The 17,408-nt window shown below is 38.6% G+C and overlaps 1 protein-coding gene across 7 annotated transcripts in view; it reads left to right on the forward strand.

Moving 5' to 3' along the window:
* The first annotated feature begins 6,401 nt into the window (after positions 1-6,401).
* Positions 6,402-17,408, forward strand: part of LOC131228524 (molybdenum cofactor sulfurase) — a 186,266-nt gene continuing 175,259 nt past the window's right edge. For 6 of the 7 annotated variants that reach the window (XM_058224221.1, XM_058224220.1, XM_058224222.1 and 3 more), the window contains exons 1-3: positions 6,402-6,725; positions 6,867-6,965; positions 8,717-8,775. In XM_058224221.1, coding sequence (XP_058080204.1) covers positions 6,614-6,725; positions 6,867-6,965; positions 8,717-8,775 — 270 coding nt within the window. In that variant the 5' untranslated portion in view covers positions 6,402-6,613. The remainder of the gene's footprint in view (positions 6,726-6,866; positions 6,966-8,716; positions 8,776-17,408) is intronic. The other variant, XM_058224227.1, reaches the window with a different exon arrangement.

Consider the following 17,408-nt stretch of genomic DNA (forward strand, 5'->3'; position numbering starts at 1 on the left):
GGTATAATCCCACTCATGTTAATAAACTAATACGGACAATATTTAATTATTTTTATCTATGTTGCATAAGTGATGTGTTGGAACTCGGGAGTTAGGCTCCTGCTCGACCCCCGATTTTCAGGGCGTTATACTCAGGCTAACCAACAACCATGGTCCTAGTCCAATGACCTACGTTTACTCCCACCGGAGGCTCCCGCAGAGATTAACATGTATGCACCCATGTCCGGTGGCCTACACAAGAGCTAAGGTACTACAAAAGAACCTAGGTTTTAGGCCTACACAAGAACCTAGTCGAGTTTGGGTCACAAACTCTTACCCTCAATCTTACACAAGGAAAGAGAGTATACAGACTCTTACACTTGATAACTTATCGGTTTGAGCTCCTTTTGTAGCTTTATCTCGGGTTGCTTAATCGATGCTCTCCCGTACTTTTATTAGCTCACATTTTCTCCCTTGATCATGATGTCGATGCTTTGTCAAGGCTCCAGCTCTAAGATTAAACACCTTACATGCAGTGCTCTTTTGAGGTAACCAAGGTGATGGGAGGTTGGTTAAATCTCATACAACTAATAGGGAGTTGTAATTCCTAATAGGTTTACCTAGATGGGTCTTTTAGAGGATTTAGACAATGATATGTCTGTAGAGGTTGAGTATAATTCTAGAAAATTGAGGAGTTTAAGCACATCTTCAAGGTGGAGGTTGAAGTCCTCATTCGAGCGTTAATCTCAAGGAAGTTGACATATAAATCATTAGTTTAGAGGCTTGGGCTAAGGGATATGATCATGGATTCACTTAACCTTATATTGCACCAAAAACCCATATCTATGCCCCAGAACTAAATGCCCTTTATAATAAGTTCAAATTCCAATATCAGAAAACTAGTAGATAGCGGCTCTATCAATACCATCGAGGTGACCTTTGATGTCATTAAAGAGTACCTCGATGTCATCGAGAAAATCAAATAATATAATTTGTTCTTGATGGACATATCTAAGTTACTTGTTTTATGTCATTGAGTGGTCTTTGATGCCATCGAAGTGAACCTTTAATACCATTAAAAGAGACCTCAATGCTATCGAGAAAATCATATAAAATAATTAATTCTTGCTGGACATATCCGACTTTCTATTCGATGCCATCGAGGGGATCTTCGATGCCATCGAAGACCTTTCGAGGTCTACTCAATGGGATCAAGCACCACTCAAAATTTATTGTTTCGAGTGTATGTTTTCACAACAGCTTTGCACCTCTTCCAGTCTTATCATGTTCCATTTAGGTTCATAAGGCTAAGGGATTATCAATAAGGTTTATCTATTAATCCAATATCATTTAGAGGTTTAAGGATTGTTTTGAGTCAAGGGTTAGGATCACCAATGCACCTTATTTATCTGTTCTTTGCTCATTGATGCTCTTGTACTCTTGTGTATCCGGTCTTCAGCTTCCAAAGGTTCAACCCACTACATGACACAAGGACTCACGTGATTGAAAAATAAGATGCACAAATCAGTGCACTGACACTCTTTACTTGTAATAAAATATTATTATTTTAGGTTTAGCCCTCTTGCCTTAATTTTACTCATTGTTGCTTTTCACATGTTCTACTTGATTTGGAATATCCATTTTCTTCCCTTTTGATTTAAAGGATTTTCTCTTGATTTCACATCCTTAAAAATCTAAGGTTTAATATATCTTATGGTTGTAATCCATTTATAATAGGCTTGTTGTCATTTCTCTTGAATCTAGATATATGTTGAGTGGCAAATATTGCATATTTTTCTCCATTATATCCTAGTTTTTATGAACATGATACTGCTTAATGGTATGTTTTATACATGTTTGTGTTGCAAGGTGAGTTTAAGAGTTTGGATTAAAAAAAGAATGTTAAAAGCATGGATTTGATGCTCAAGAATCACCAATGCAAAGAATGAACTTTTAGAGACCAAGATTGAAGATTTCAAGACCGCAAGAGTAAAAAAAATTAGGTGGAAAAGTAAGAAAGTGTAGAAATTAGTGCAAAAATTTACAGGATCTGAGCTTAGATGACATCAAAGCTGTCATCGAAGCCAGTTTTCGATGACATCGAAGGAGTTTAGATGACATCAAAGAATTACAGGAAAATCAAGTTTGGTTATTGGACAAATTGGATGTAGTCTTCAATGACATCGAAGATGTCATCGAAGCCAGTCTTAGATGACATCGAAGGTTGCTCGATGTCATCGAAGGGTTTATGTGGAACCTACACGAAGTGAGAAAATTTGAGGCAGTTTCTGGATTTTCATACCAGTTTGAAGGAGGTAGTTCTCCACTTATAAATAGGGCTTCCCAGGGCATTCATAAGCATCATTCAAGGCATTCCAAAACAAGATATAGAGTTTTTAGAAAATTTTATTTAGAGTTTTTGGAAAGTTTCATAGTTTTAATTTGTTTTTCTTTACAAGCTTTTAGATATTTATTCTTTTTTATTATTTTTCTATTTTGCAATTTAGTTATGCCTTTCTAGTTCCTTCTGGCCCAAGCTAAAAGGGAAGCACATTGGTTTAATGATTTTATAAATTATGATGATTGATTATTTTTAATGATGAGATGAATGGTGTATGCATGTTATCAATTATCTAGGTTTATGTTTTTTATCCTCATGTGAGATTCATATGTTTCCATCATATGAGATCCATATTGATGGATAGGCTTAACTTGGATTAGTTAGATTTCCTATATGGGAAATGTTCTCAACCTGCTATATTTCTTTGATTCATTATCTTATGGATATTGAATGCTTAACATCGCTGGCGCTTGGGAATATAAATTAATGATGTTAATCCATGATTCTCTAATCTTTTATATCATTTATTAAAAATATTTAAACTGTTTTATTTTCAGATTAGTCTGACCATAGTGTTTAGATTCTAATTGTGTTATCAAAGTCATCATGACTTATGGAACATTAACCTATGTGTGGAACTTTGAAGCTTGAGTGTTATTTTCAAATTAATTGAATTCCATACATTCAAAACCTTCAAAATCAAATCATCCGTTTAGTTTTTATTATTTAGTTAGTTTTGCATTTGATTTTTTTCATTCTCGTAAATTATCTTCCTGTGGGATTGACCCTATATTCACAGGATATTACTTACGAACCTCTGCACTTGGAGGCAAGCAATCAATATACGTTATTGAATTTTCTTGAATTTATCTACATAATTGTATTTGGTGTATTCTTGAACTATGAATGTATTCTAACATGTACCATACATTGCATGGTTGATTCTTGTGTTCGCAAGCATCATAATTGTGAGTGTTTAAACCTGTATGCTTAGATTTGTTAGACTGCATTAAAATCATGGAGTGCTTGAGAATTGCATTGCTTGCCCCATCATGGAATGCACTGAATTTATTATAATTTGATTATGGTGGGATTGTCAAGAGAGGGTTCCCTTGACCTATATGGTAATGATGATTACAGTTAGATTATTGAGAGTGGGTTCCCTTGCACACGTGGTTAGAATGATTTCGGTAGGATATTTGAGAGGGGGTTTCATTGACCTATGTAGTAAAGTTGATTTGCTTCTGATGGGATACTCGAGAGGGAGTTCCCTAGTACATGTGGCAAGGATGATTGCGGTGACATATTTAAGAAGGGGTTCCCTAGAGGATCATTTTCAAGATGACTTGTATTGTATGCATTGATGATTCATGCATCATGACATTATACTTATTATGAGAATTTTGAATCATAGCATTGCATCTCTTTATATGATTTATCTTTCTTTATCATGTCTATTTCAAATTCATGATATCCTTGTATCTTCCCTTGATTTGTGGCAAGTTATGCTTTACTTGCCTCCATCACGTCCGTTTTAAACTTGTGGTGGATATGATCTAATTGAGCTTCTAGCTCACCTAAATTAAACATCTTACAGGTTCATGGTAGGAAAGAGGAGTAGAAGAAGAAGGATATGTGGATGGATATTTCTATTAGGATTTAGTTTTACTTATTTTTATTTATTCGACAGGTTTTAATGAACTTATAGTAGATTTTATTTTTATTTTTATTTTTATTTTTATTTTTAAGAAGTGGTTTAAAGTTTTGGATATTATGGTTTGAATGATTCAATTGAGATTTGGTTTGAATGTATGATAATTTGCATGTGAAATGATGAATGAATGTATTAAATATTAGTTTACACCCTAGAATTCAGGATCAAAGTCACCATAATTGGGTTTTGAATTTCAATATGTGACAGTTTTATTAGAAAAAGTGACGGGGTTGCTAATTAAAGTCACGTGCATGGTTCTACTAGACAAGTGACAGGGTTACTGAAAAAAGTGACGGAGTTCTACTAGACAAAGTAATAAGTTGCCGGACGAAGTGATCTAGTTCCACTAGACGAAGTGATGGGGTTGCCAAACAAAGTGATGTGGTTCATTTATATAAAGTGACGGGTTTCTATTAGACAAGTGACAAGATTGTTAAACAAAGTGATGGGATTCCACTGGACAAAGTGATGAGATTCCGCTAGACAAAGTGATGAGGTTGTCAGCTGAAGTGACGGAGTTACATTACACAAAGTGATTGGGTTGCCGAACAAAGTCACTGAGTTTCACTAGACAAAGTGACAGGGTTACCAGAGAAAGTGATAGGGTTCCATTAGACAATGTGACAGGTTGTTGGATAAAGTGACCTTGTTCCAGTAGATAAAGTGATGGGGTTATTGGACAGAGTGGCTGCATTCCAGTAGACAAAATGATTGAGTTGTCGAACAAAGTGACCTGGGTCTACTAGGTAAAGTGACGAGGTTACCTTATATAGTGATGGGGTTCCATGTGACATAGTGATGAAGTTTTACTAGACAAAGTGATGTGGTTACACAAGACAAAAGTGACTAGGTTCCACTTGATAAAGTCACGGGGTTGCTCGACAAAGTAAAGGGATTGTTGGACATTTTGGAGTGAATTTTATATGGACACAGATTGCCTGCGACACCATGTCGTAAGAAGTTCCTCCACTCATAAGCTAGCTTAGGCCCCCGTGGTGTTTGTGAGAAATCCACCCTACCCTATCCATCCATGAACCGGCAAAATAGATGGACAAGGTGAATTTCATAAATCGTTAGGCTTTATTTTACATAAACATTACATGAAGGCCTACTTGAGCCACTAACCCATTTGCTTTGCTCATATCAGCTTGACAAAGGAGACTCGAATTGTATACGGTGCCGCACACCACAAAACATTGTACATTGTGCTATTGGAAAAGCTCTTTGGGCCTTACCATGATGTGTGTGTTTTATCCATGTCATCCATTCAAATTTATGGATCATTTTAGTGCATGAGTACAAAATTAAAGCATATCTAAAAATGAGGTGTACAACATCATAGGAAACAATGGTGATTGGATGCTCACCCTTGACAACCTATCAGGACCATGAAAGTTTTTGATCAACTGATATTTATATTTTCTCTTCATCCATGTCCTTATAACCTTATTCACTAGTCGAATGGAAACTAAACATTACATTAGGCCTCCGGAATATTTTACCCATGGCAGTTCAATCACCACCTTTCCTGTGATGTGGTCCACCAAAGATCTGGATCTACCCCATTTTTTAGATCACGCGGTAATATGAGCGGGCAAACTCCTACCTTAACATGAGCTGGCAAATTGAATGTAGAACGTGGATTGAAGTCATCCGTCATGGTGGGGCCTACGGAGATTTTTAGTAACGTATAATAATGACCGCGATGCTTTGCCGTCCGTTATAAGATTTAGGCCTAGAAAAAGGAGCATGAATTTGTTGCTAATCCACACTTGACCGTAAGGCCACCTTGATGTATATATTGTCCATTTAGTCGGTCTATTTTTTTGACTTCTCATTTTTCAAAATAAAATAAGTAAATAAATCACATCCAAATCTCAGGTTGACCCACCACATAAAACAATAGTAATTGAGCGTTAAAAACTAAATCAGCTGATATTTGTGTTTTCCCATCGTCCAGGTCTGTGTGACCTTATGAACAACGGGTTACAAGGCAAATAAAAATCACGGTGGACAGTTGGAAGTTTTCAATGGCAGCCCTTCAATGACCACTGTTTCCTGAGGTGTGGTCCACCTGACATTTGTATTTGTTTATTTTTGGAACAATATGCTAAAATAATCTGTAAAAACGGTTGGATGGCACAGATATACAACGCATACATGGATACTGGAAAATATGCTAAAATAATCTGTAAAAAAGGTTGGATGGCATGGATATCCAACGCATATACATGGAGACAGATATACAACGCATACAGGGTTAAGTCATCACCGACGTACCTTGATTCTGGGTCGCGGCTAAAACGCGTCATTAATAAGGTACTGGAATGTAACTTTCCTCGCTAATGAGGCAGCAATTTATGAACATTTCTTTATCTTAAATGAATCCGAATACTTGTGAATTGCTGTGCGGTTGTCAGCGGAGAGACGTGACCAATCGCAATCGGAAATCCCTGTTCCCGACGATCCGCACTCTGTCCATTTTCGCGGTGAACTATCACAGCAGTCTTTCCGCTTCCAGTCTATAAATCGCTCTCCCGCTGTCTACGCCTGTAGCTCTTGCATTTGGAGAGAGAAGAATGGGAGAAAGAAAGGAGGAATTTCTGAAAGAGTTCGGCGAAGATTATGGATATCCTCACGCTTCAAAGAACATCGATGAAATCCGAGCTACCGAATTCAAGAGATTGGACGGTTCGGAATCTCTCCATCAATCCCACACAAACTCAGTTTCATTTCTCATAATTTCTATTATTACTCTTCAGTTTCTTAACAAAAAAAAACAAAAGATTGAATAATTTCTGTTTTTTTTTTTTTTTTTTGGGGAATTTTTAGAACTTGTTTACTTAGATCACGCGGGAGCAACTTTATACTCAGAATCGCAGATGGAGTCCGTCATTAAAGATCTTACGACCAATGTCTATGGAAATCCTCGTATCCAAATACCTCAATTTTTCTCTGATATTGAAGAAATGGGTTTAATTAGCTGAATTGCATTTGGGTTTTAGTCTAGCTGTGTTTGTATCATTAATCAAAGAAAACTGATTACCTACAGGTAGAGGTGGACATGAGTCGATCCGAGTCGAGCTTGGCACAGCTCGACTTGGCTTGGCCACTTTCCGACCCCAGCTCGAACTCGGCTCGGCTCGGTCCTCGAGCCTGACTGGCCAGCTCGGCTCTGTTCGGTCAGTAGCTCGGGCTAGTTCGAGCCAAGATCGAGCCGAGTTTGCCTCTGCAGCATTTTCACAAACAATTCTCACTGTTTGTAAAACAGTGGCAGCGGATTTTACAGGTATTTCATCAAACACCTAGTAGGCAACATGAAAATCAAGAAAAAGGGGTATTTGTTTCACATACATACCTTCCTTGCCATCAGCCGACACTTGGTTGGGTCATTTCATCAAACAGTTGGTTTGGATTTGGGTGAACAGACGCCGAGAGGATTTGGGCAAACGGGTAAGGGTTGGGCGAACGGGTTAGGATTTGGGCGCTGGCCGTTGGGGTTAGGGTTGGGCGAACGGGTAAGAGTTTTTTTTTTTTTTTAAACCTGTATATACTCAACTCAAAAATCGATCCGAGCCTAACCGAGTCGAGTCGAGTCAAGCTAGGTCCAGCTCGGACTCGACTCGAAATGTTTCAAGCTCATTAAAACTGGCTCGAATTGGCTCAAACACAGTTTGGATCCGAGTTGAGTCGATCTGAGCAAGCTAATCAGCTAACTTGACTCGTGTACACCTCTACCTACGGGCAGGTTGCCCTACCACTTTTGCTACCAACATGCCATTCGTGCAGTACATCAGGACCATTAAAAGGGTTAGCCCTTCCTTGAAGATCACCTGGCACAAAATCATGCCGTCCAGATCATCATGTGGGCCACACCTAGTCTGAATCAGCCTGATTTATTTTATAAGGGTCATCTTCACGATGGGAGCTAACATTTTCATGGTGCTGATTTCCTACACAAGTTGCAATTGGCTGGAAAGATAGTAGCATAAATTGTGGCACCAGTGCATGTAGGCGATCAGTTCTTTTAGTTCAATTTGAGCATGAATAAACTACGGATGTGGCCTATTCCAGACTGTATTCATTATTAGGGACTGGCCTTTGAATCACGAATACTTCCCTTTTGTGTCGTACATGAAAATTCATAGAATTGAAGCTGGGGTTTGGTTATCGTTATGAATTATATAACGCTTCTCCTTGTTTATCATTTTCCTGTATTATGTGTTGCATGAGCAGCGGTTGAGTTCAGTTGAGCATCCAAAACATTTTGGAACATTTTGTGGGTGTTGATTTTTGATGGGTTTTTTTTTTTTTCTGTGAGAATTGGCTTTGAGTGATATTTTATTTGATTTTCTTCATGATCTTTTTGCTTGGATTGTGTAATTTTGGAAGATTCAAATAGAAAAGTTTGTTTACTAGATTTAGTTTAGTTTGGGTTTCTCTCATTCCGGGAATTTTTTGATAGATAAAGCTTCTATTATTTTTCTTTAATTTTGGGAGAACACTTTAGATGAAGCTATTTTCGATTTGGGTTTCCTTGGTTTGGGATATATACTTAGAGAAAGTGGTCCTTTTATTTAGGTTTCTTTAATTTCGGGAAATTGTGATAGACAACACTATTGTGATTGGATCTTTTGGGAAAAACAATATTGTGATTGGATTTGCTTAACATTGGGAATTAGATAGCCAAAGTGATTCTAGCGTGGCTACTTCTGACAATGTAAGGATGGCACGTCAACAGGTATTAATTTGTACCTTCTATAGTCATAACCTGAATTGGTTGTTGGTTTTTCCATTTCTTTCTTTCTTCCTTTTTTCATTAATAGATTTGGTTTCTGCATGGAACTGTATTTTACTGTCTGTATATGTATCAAGTTTGTATAGCCTGAGTGAAATTTAGATTCTATTGTATCAGTGTTCGACTAGGTTGATACACACCCCGTTTCCAAACCTTGGTTTGTTCTGACGAGGAGAATTCTTTAAAGTATCAATACTAAAATTCAAATCATTGATTGATATTATTGAATGTCTTAGCCTTCATACCTTCTTTACTCCCAATTTGAAATAATTGTGCATATGAAATTTTACTTGTCTTGATGGAGTTGTAATGCAACTAGAGGTGCAAGGTGAACAAAAAATTGAATGAATAAAGAGGGTGTTAATGACTGTGGATGGTACTGGTGAAGACTTAGAGGAATGATCTTCCATTAATGAAGTTGTGTTTGGCACAATGTGTGGAGTAGTAGAGCCTTCTTCAAATTGCAGTGAATGTCCTCCCTTAGAGAAATATGGAGCATGTTCAAAGAATGTAACTATGGCTGACACAATGTGATGTAAGACAATTAACCACTTGCTCTAAAAGCTCAAACTGATAGAGCATGGCGAATTAATCCCTTTATCTTATAGCCCAGGCCCCACATCCCATGGGTTAGGACCTCGGCCGAATCCTCCTCGTGGGCCCTAAATCACATGGGTACTGCCTCACACGAGTCACCCACCTCACACGGGTGGGGCCCGCCTCACATGAGCCACCTGCCTCACACGGGCTGTCCACCCCGAGTGTGCCCCTGCATCCCACAGGAAACCCCACTTGAGCCCGGTGTGAAAATGCCCCTGCATTACAATGTTCATGAGTAACAGGATTATAACATTTGTATCCTCGTTGGGTATGAAAATACCCAAGAAAAATGTACTTGACAACTTTTAGTTCAATTTTGTTAGGGACACAAACTGCTGTACGAAGCACAAAACCAAATGCATTAGGAGAAATTGAAAATGTTTGACTATGAGGATATAAGTCAGAGAAAGGAGATTTTCAATCTAAGACTAGTGAAGGCATCCGATTTATTAGATTGTATCATTGTATGCAATCGGAATTGCATTACTCCAAAATGTTTTTAGAATCTTCACATTTAACAACTACGCCCTAGTGATCTCAAGTAAATGTCAATTCTTATATACTGCTGCTACATTTTGTTGTGGCATGTGTGCCCATGAACTTTGGTAAATAATACCACGGGATAGGAGACATGAGTCAAACTTGTGAGATATATATATACACACACACACACACACACATATACATATATATATATGTATATGTGTGTGTGTGTGTGTGTGTGTGTGTGTGTGTGTATTGCAAGTATTTTGGATTGAATGTCCTCATTGTGAGGTTCCTCTGTTTATATAGAAACTCTAGGCTAATTACAAGGCTGAATTGCAGTCATTAACATCAATCTAGGCCAACAAACAAGGAAACCATAACTGTATAAGATATATACAATCATGCCATAAATAGATGACCTAATTATGGCTAAATATATGCTGTCCCGATTGACACAATAATGTGATAATTAGATGACCTAATTATGGCTAAATATATGCTGTCCCGGCTAAATATTGTTGTCCCGATTGACATCCCCCTCAAATTGATGCTGGTCGATCAAGAAGCATCAATTTGCCCACAAGGAACTGATGGCGCTATCGTGTCATGGCCTTGGTAAACATGTCAGCTATCTGAAGGTCAGTGGAAACATGAGGAAGAGAAATGATACAAGTGTCTAAGGCGTCCCGAATAGAATGACAGTCCACCTCAATGTGCTTCGTTTGTTCATGGAAAATGGGATTAGCAGCAATCTAAATGGCACTAGTATTATCAGAATGGAGAGGTGTAGGATCAGACTGGGAAAAACCAAGCTTAGCCAGAAGCCCACGAAGCCAGACAATCTCAAAACAAGTAGCAGACATGGCACGGTAGTCGGATTCAGTAGAAGATTTAGAAACGCGAGGTTGTTTCTTACTCTTCCAAGAGATCAAGGAATCACTAAGAAACATACACCAGCCTGTGACATACCGTCGAGTATTAGGACATCCGGCCCAATCCGCATCACTATATGCAACAAGGCGAAGAGGAGAGCCGGTTGGGAAGAACAACCCACGGCTAGGGGACCCTCGAAGGTATCGGATGATTCGACGAACGACAGCCAAATGTAGATGGCGTGGAGTCTACATGAACTCGCTAACCTATTGGACATTGAAGGAAATATCAGGCCGAGTAATAGTCAAATAGTTCAATTTGCCTACCAGCTATCGAAACAGAGTAGGATTAGACAGGAGATCACCTTCCTCACGACGATACTTCGTGTTTACTTCTAGAGGAGTATCCACAGAAGAAGTATCCTAAAGACCAGCTAAAGCAATCAAATCCTGTGTGTACTTATGTTGATTCAGAATGATACCAGAAGGATTCGTGTGAACTTCCAACCCCAAGAAGTATGTAAGAGGACCAAGATCCTTCATATGAAACGAGGCCTGAAGATGCTGCTGTAGACGGGTGATCAAGTCTGAATCCGTCCCGGTGATAACAATATCATTAATGTAAACAAGAAGAAGAACAATACCAACAGAGTTCTTATGAAGAAACAAAGAGGAGTCATATTGACTCTGCTCAAAGGAAAACTGAAGTAAGGTAGACCGGAACTTATCAAACCATGCCCGGGGAGCCTATTTCAACCCATACAGAGATCGCTTCAATTTACATACATTAGAAGAAGAAGAGGTCAAGCTAGGTGGCAGGGCCATGTAAATTTTCTCTTTAAGATCATCATGAAGAAATGCGTTTTTAACGTCCATTTGATGAAGTGGCCAGCCTTGGGACGTTGCAATAGAAATAACCATCCGCACTGTAGTCATCTTGGCGGCTGGAGCAAAGGTCTCCTCATAGTCCACCCCATATTCCTGTCTATTACCAAGTGCAACCAACCGGGCCTTATAGCGATCTAGAGTACCATTAGAACACAGCTTAATCGAGTAAACCCATTTATAACTAATGGCTTTAACATTCGCTGGACAAGGAACAACATCCCATTTGTGATTGTCCTGAAGAGCCCGAAGTTCTTCAGCCGTCACCTCACGCCAACATTCATGCTTAACAGCCTCGGAATAACATGATGGAATTGAAATAGAGGACAAAGTAGCATGAAGAGATGTATGAGAAAAGCCATACTAATCAGGAGGATGAGAGACTCTAGTAGATCGGCGAGGAACAATGTCAGAACCCGGATCAGCCGCAGAAGGAATAGGCTGAACAGGCTCAGATGTCGGGTCAAGCTCAGGAAGGGGCAAAGTCGGTCGTCGGCGTTCATACACAAATCCAGGTTTGAATCGCTCAGGAATAGGAGTTAAGTCATTAAAATAAGGAAGAACATTAATCTCAGGCAAGGATACAACATGAGTAGAAAAGAAAGACTGATTTTCAAAGAAAACAACATGACAAGAAATACGAAATCTGTTAGAGCATGGATCATAACAAACATAACCTTTGTGTGAATTACTATAACCCATAAAAGCGTATTTAACAGATTGGGCAGAAAGTTTGTGTCGTTCACGTGATGGCAAATGAACAAAACAAACACAACCAAAGGTATGCATATCAAGATAGTTGGGATGTTGATGATGAAGACGATAATAGGGAGTTTCAAAATGCAAGACACTTGAAGGCAATCTATTAATTAAATAAATTGCTGTGGATAAGGCTTCCACCCAAAATTTAGGAGGAACTGAAGATTCAAGCAATAACGTTCGAACAACCTCCAACAGGTGGCGATTCTTACATTCAGCAACACCATTCTGCTGAGGTGTATAAGGACAAGAACACTCAGAAACAATTCCTTTTTGCTTGAGAAAGGCATGAAATTCATGAGACATATATTCACCACCCGAATCGGACCTTAACACTTTAATGTCTGAAGAGAATTGAGTTTCAAAATAAGCCACAAATTGTTGAAACACAGAAAATACCTCAAATTTAGAACAAAGAAAATAAATCCAGGTATACCTACTATGATCATCAATGAACGTGACAAAATATTTATAATTCGCATGAGATATAACAGGAGTAATACCCCACACATCACTATGGATCGAATCAAAACAGCTTTCAGCACGACTACCATGAGCAGGAAAGGAAAGAGACTTACTCTTACCTAATTTACATGTTGAGCAATCAAAAGAGAGATGAGAGGAAAATTGATCTTTATTACCCAACAAACTAGAGTTTACTAAATGAGATAGAACAATAGAGTTAGGATGACCCAAATGTTTGTGCCATACTTCACCCTTATTGTTTACAGTAGTACAAGCCAAAGAAATGCAAGAAGGAATGGAAAAATGTAGAGGAAACAATCGTCCAACTTTAGGCCCCTTCGCGAGTATCTTCCCCGACACCTAATCCTGCACAATACACCTATCACGAGAAAACCCAACATTACAGTTGTTATCAACCAATTGTCCGACGGAAATGAGACTAGTAGAAAGCTCAGGAGATACAAAAACTTCTTTAACTAATGAATTAATATCCCTAACAGCATGAATAGGTAACTGACTACCATTAGCAATCTGAATGTACGATGAGTCATGATAATTCCGAACATTGGTAAGAGTGTTGGAGGAACTAGTCATATGATTAGGCGCAGCAGAATCAACGAGCCAAGGTAAAGATAGCAGTCTACTGTTACCTTGAAGCCCTAAGGCTGAAAAGGCTGAAATAATCATCTGCTGAACTATTTCAGGTGTAAGAACAAAGGGATCCCCAGTTGTAGAGGAATTAACAGAAGCAGAAGTACCCACCGCAGCTTGATAGGCATTAGTTTGGCGATTCTGGGGACGAGTCGGACAGTCTTTGATAATATGTCCTGGCTTCTTGCAATAATTGTAAGATTTTTTGGCACAGTGAGCAGCAATATGCCCATATTCCTTGTAGCTGAAGCATTGGACTTTCCGCATATCCCTACCCTTGCCTTTCCCGTGAGCTGCATAAGCGACGTCATTAGAGGTCATGCGGTTCTGCTGAAAAGTAGCCTGTGTTGCAAGACACTACTCTTCACGAAGTAATTCCCTAAAGCACACATCCAAAGAGGGAGGAGGATCACGATTCATCAAATTGGAGCGAGTTGCCTCAAATTCCAGCCGTAACTTCATTAGAAACTGATCTCTCTTGCTCCGTTCATGAACCTCCTCAACAGCAGCGAGAGATGCAACTGGTATCTTAGCATAAATAATGTCAGCAAATTCACCCCACAAGTTCTGAAACCCAGAAAAATAATCTTGTATGGAGAGATCGCCCTGAGTGTAATTGGCGATCTCATATTCCAACTGAAAGTGTCTGGCTGTGTGGTCCTGATTGTAAACCTTCTTTAAATACTCCCACATATCTCTTGCAGTCTTGTACGGCCTCAGATTTAGGACAATCAGAGGATCAACAGATCCTAAAATCCATGTCATGACTCTAGCATCTTTCACTTTCCACTGAGCCATTAGAAAGTTTAGTAGGAGCTGGATCACTTCCATCTATGTGACCCCATTACTCTTTCCCCAGGACAAACAGGAGAAATTGAAATTCGCAGGTAGAATAATTCTTGCCCGTGAAGCGCACACCAAAAGAATCCGAGTCGCTAGTAGACATGGTGCCCGGAACACAGTAATAAAGACGGATAATACTAAATTCACCTCACCCCTAGTCCAAAAATAAGCCTACAACCAGCAAGCCTCAAACAAAAGGAGACCAAAATGAGAGTTTCCAGCAAGAACTGGACACGCCAACAGCCACTAATCACCACAAAATGAGAGTTTCCAGCAAGAAAAACTTCCTACCCTCAACAGAAACTGCTGAACAATAGTTTATAACTCACCAGAATTGTCTACACCTTCCTTTGAAGGTATCGACAGCCAAGGAGACCAATAGATTAGTCCCAACCCAATCCAGAAATCTCAGAACAGGTAATAGAAAGCTTTGATACCATGTAAATATTTTGGATTGAATGTCCTCATTGTGAGGTTCCTTTGTTTATATAGAAACTCTAGGCTAATTACAAGGCTGAATTGCAGCCATTAACATCAATCTAGGCTAACAAACAAGGAAACAATAACTGTACAAGATATATACAATCATGCCATAAATAGATGACCTAATTATGGCTAAATATATGCTGTCCCGATTGACACAATCATGCCATAATTATATGACCTAATTATGGCTAAATATATGCTATCCCGGCTAAATATTGCTGTCCCGATTGACATATATAACTTAGCATTGTCTGAACTTGGAATATGCGCTTTAACATTGAATTGAATTTATACTTGCATATGAAATTCCTTAAAAACAACAAAACACTTCAAAACTATCCTTTATTAAGTATAACCATGTCATTTTAGAGTAATCATCCACAAAGATAACAAAATATTTGAAATCAGATAACTATATCAAATAGTAAGGCTTATCACTTCTTTTATCCACACGAGAAAGAAATGACAATCTATAATGCTTCTTAACTTGCAAGCTCACACTCTAGCTTAGACTCATACGACAATGATGGGATAAGACTCTTTCAACTACTTAAAGACGGATGACCAATCCTGGAATGCCACTTATGAGGAGAGACTTCTATTCGTAATGCGGCTCCGATTATTCATTGTTTAGGTTATATAGTCCATTTACTTCATGCCTTTCACCAACCATCCTTCCCGCCTTTAGATCCTAAAATTCACAATAGGAAGGATTGAATCTGATAGAACAATTTAAGGATTTGGTTAGTTTACTTACTGCCAATAAATTCAAAGGAAATTTAGGAATATAAAGTACTGATATTAATAAAAGAGATGGGTTAGGATGAGCAATGTTCACCCCAGAGACATGGGTTGAAGTATTGTCTACTAATGTTACAGAGGAAATAGACGAAAACTGCACTAGCTGAGACAACATGTGCTTTCTGGTCATATGATCGAAAACTCTGGAGTTGATAACCCAAAGAACACTCTTAGAAGTAAGATAAATTGTACTTGACTGGGCAAGAGTAGTTGAGGAGGTTGAGGCATGAGTAGAGTGATCTTTCAGAAGAGGTATACGCTTGCTTATGTAGTGTAATTGTGTCACCTGAAGTACTTAGCTCAGAATGGGTGGAGGTAGGCTTAAAGACAACTCTCAGAACCATCTTCTAAAGAGCGGAGCTGATATGCAGAAGCTGGTTTACTAATAAGATCGCAACATGTATTAGCTATGCGGTTATTAAGACCACAATAAGTACACTGCTGATTACCACGACCACGACCATGACCGCCACTAAAATCTGTGCCACGACCACCCCATGTACTCATGCCTCCAAAACAACCTCCCTCAGAACCTCTGCCGCCAAACTGTCTGCCACGACCACGACCACAACCACCTTGACTTCCTTTTTCTCCTCTACCAGATAAAGAGAGAAATGCATATTGATCTGATGAGGATGTACTTTGTGCATTTATTGAGCATACACCTAGCGACAACCCATTGGATTCTTTTCAATTGGTAAATTAATCATCTCCCATGTATGATTCCTCTTAAGGGCAGCTATCTCCTTCTCCATAATTTGTCGCCATAAAGGAGAATTAAGAGCCTCTTTAAGATTTTTAAGAATAGTGGAAGAACACTCGAGGATAGAAACAAAAGACCTGTGAACTGAAGATAGAATGATAGGAAACAAAACGTTTAATAGGTTGAGAAGTACATTGTTTTTTTTTTTTTAACAGCAATAGGAAAATCCAAAGATGACTCTAAATATGGATAAATATAAATAGGCAAGCTAGTAGGAACACTATCAGTACATGTTGCCAAAGGACCATGCTTCGTGGTGACATGAGGAAGAACCGGAGTTTGAACATTCCCTTTTTCATACACTTTCATGTCTGGTTTGGTCGATTGTGAATCAGAAACAACCTTATCTTTCACACTATCAGGTTTAAAAGGAACAAAGCCAGTTGGACCAGACCCAAGAACACTAGCAGGAGGAGCCATATAATTTGTGCTCCCGGAGACCTATAGAAAATATGGAGCATTAAACAAAAAAATTTAATACCCATGGAGACATAACTCTTTTTAGCGACCCGTATCAAAACACTTGCAACCTTTTTTGTAAAAATGAATATCCCAAGGAAATACATTTGATGGCCTGATTTGACAATTTATTTCGATGAGGATCAATATTACAGACATAACACACCTAAAGACCCACAATGTGCTTTTAGGGATATGACAGAATGCCAAAAAATATTTAATGGGAAACTAATCAGAAAGAGCCTTAGTAGCAAACAATCAATCAAATAACATGTAGTAAGGATGTCATCTGGCCAAAAAGATTTAGGAATAAACATATCAATGAGAAGAGCACGGGACTTCTAGGAGATGCCTATTCTTTCTTTTAGCAATTCTCTTCTACTGCAGGGTATTACACACAAGTGGTTTGAGAATTAATACAATTCAACTGAAGAAAAGAAATCATAGAATGGGAACGCTATTCCCTTGCACTATATATACGAAGAGTACCAATATTCATATTAAAT

Source organism: Magnolia sinica, chromosome 16, assembly GCF_029962835.1.
Source record: "Magnolia sinica isolate HGM2019 chromosome 16, MsV1, whole genome shotgun sequence".
In the NCBI taxonomy this organism is placed as follows: Eukaryota; Viridiplantae; Streptophyta; class Magnoliopsida; order Magnoliales; family Magnoliaceae; genus Magnolia; species Magnolia sinica.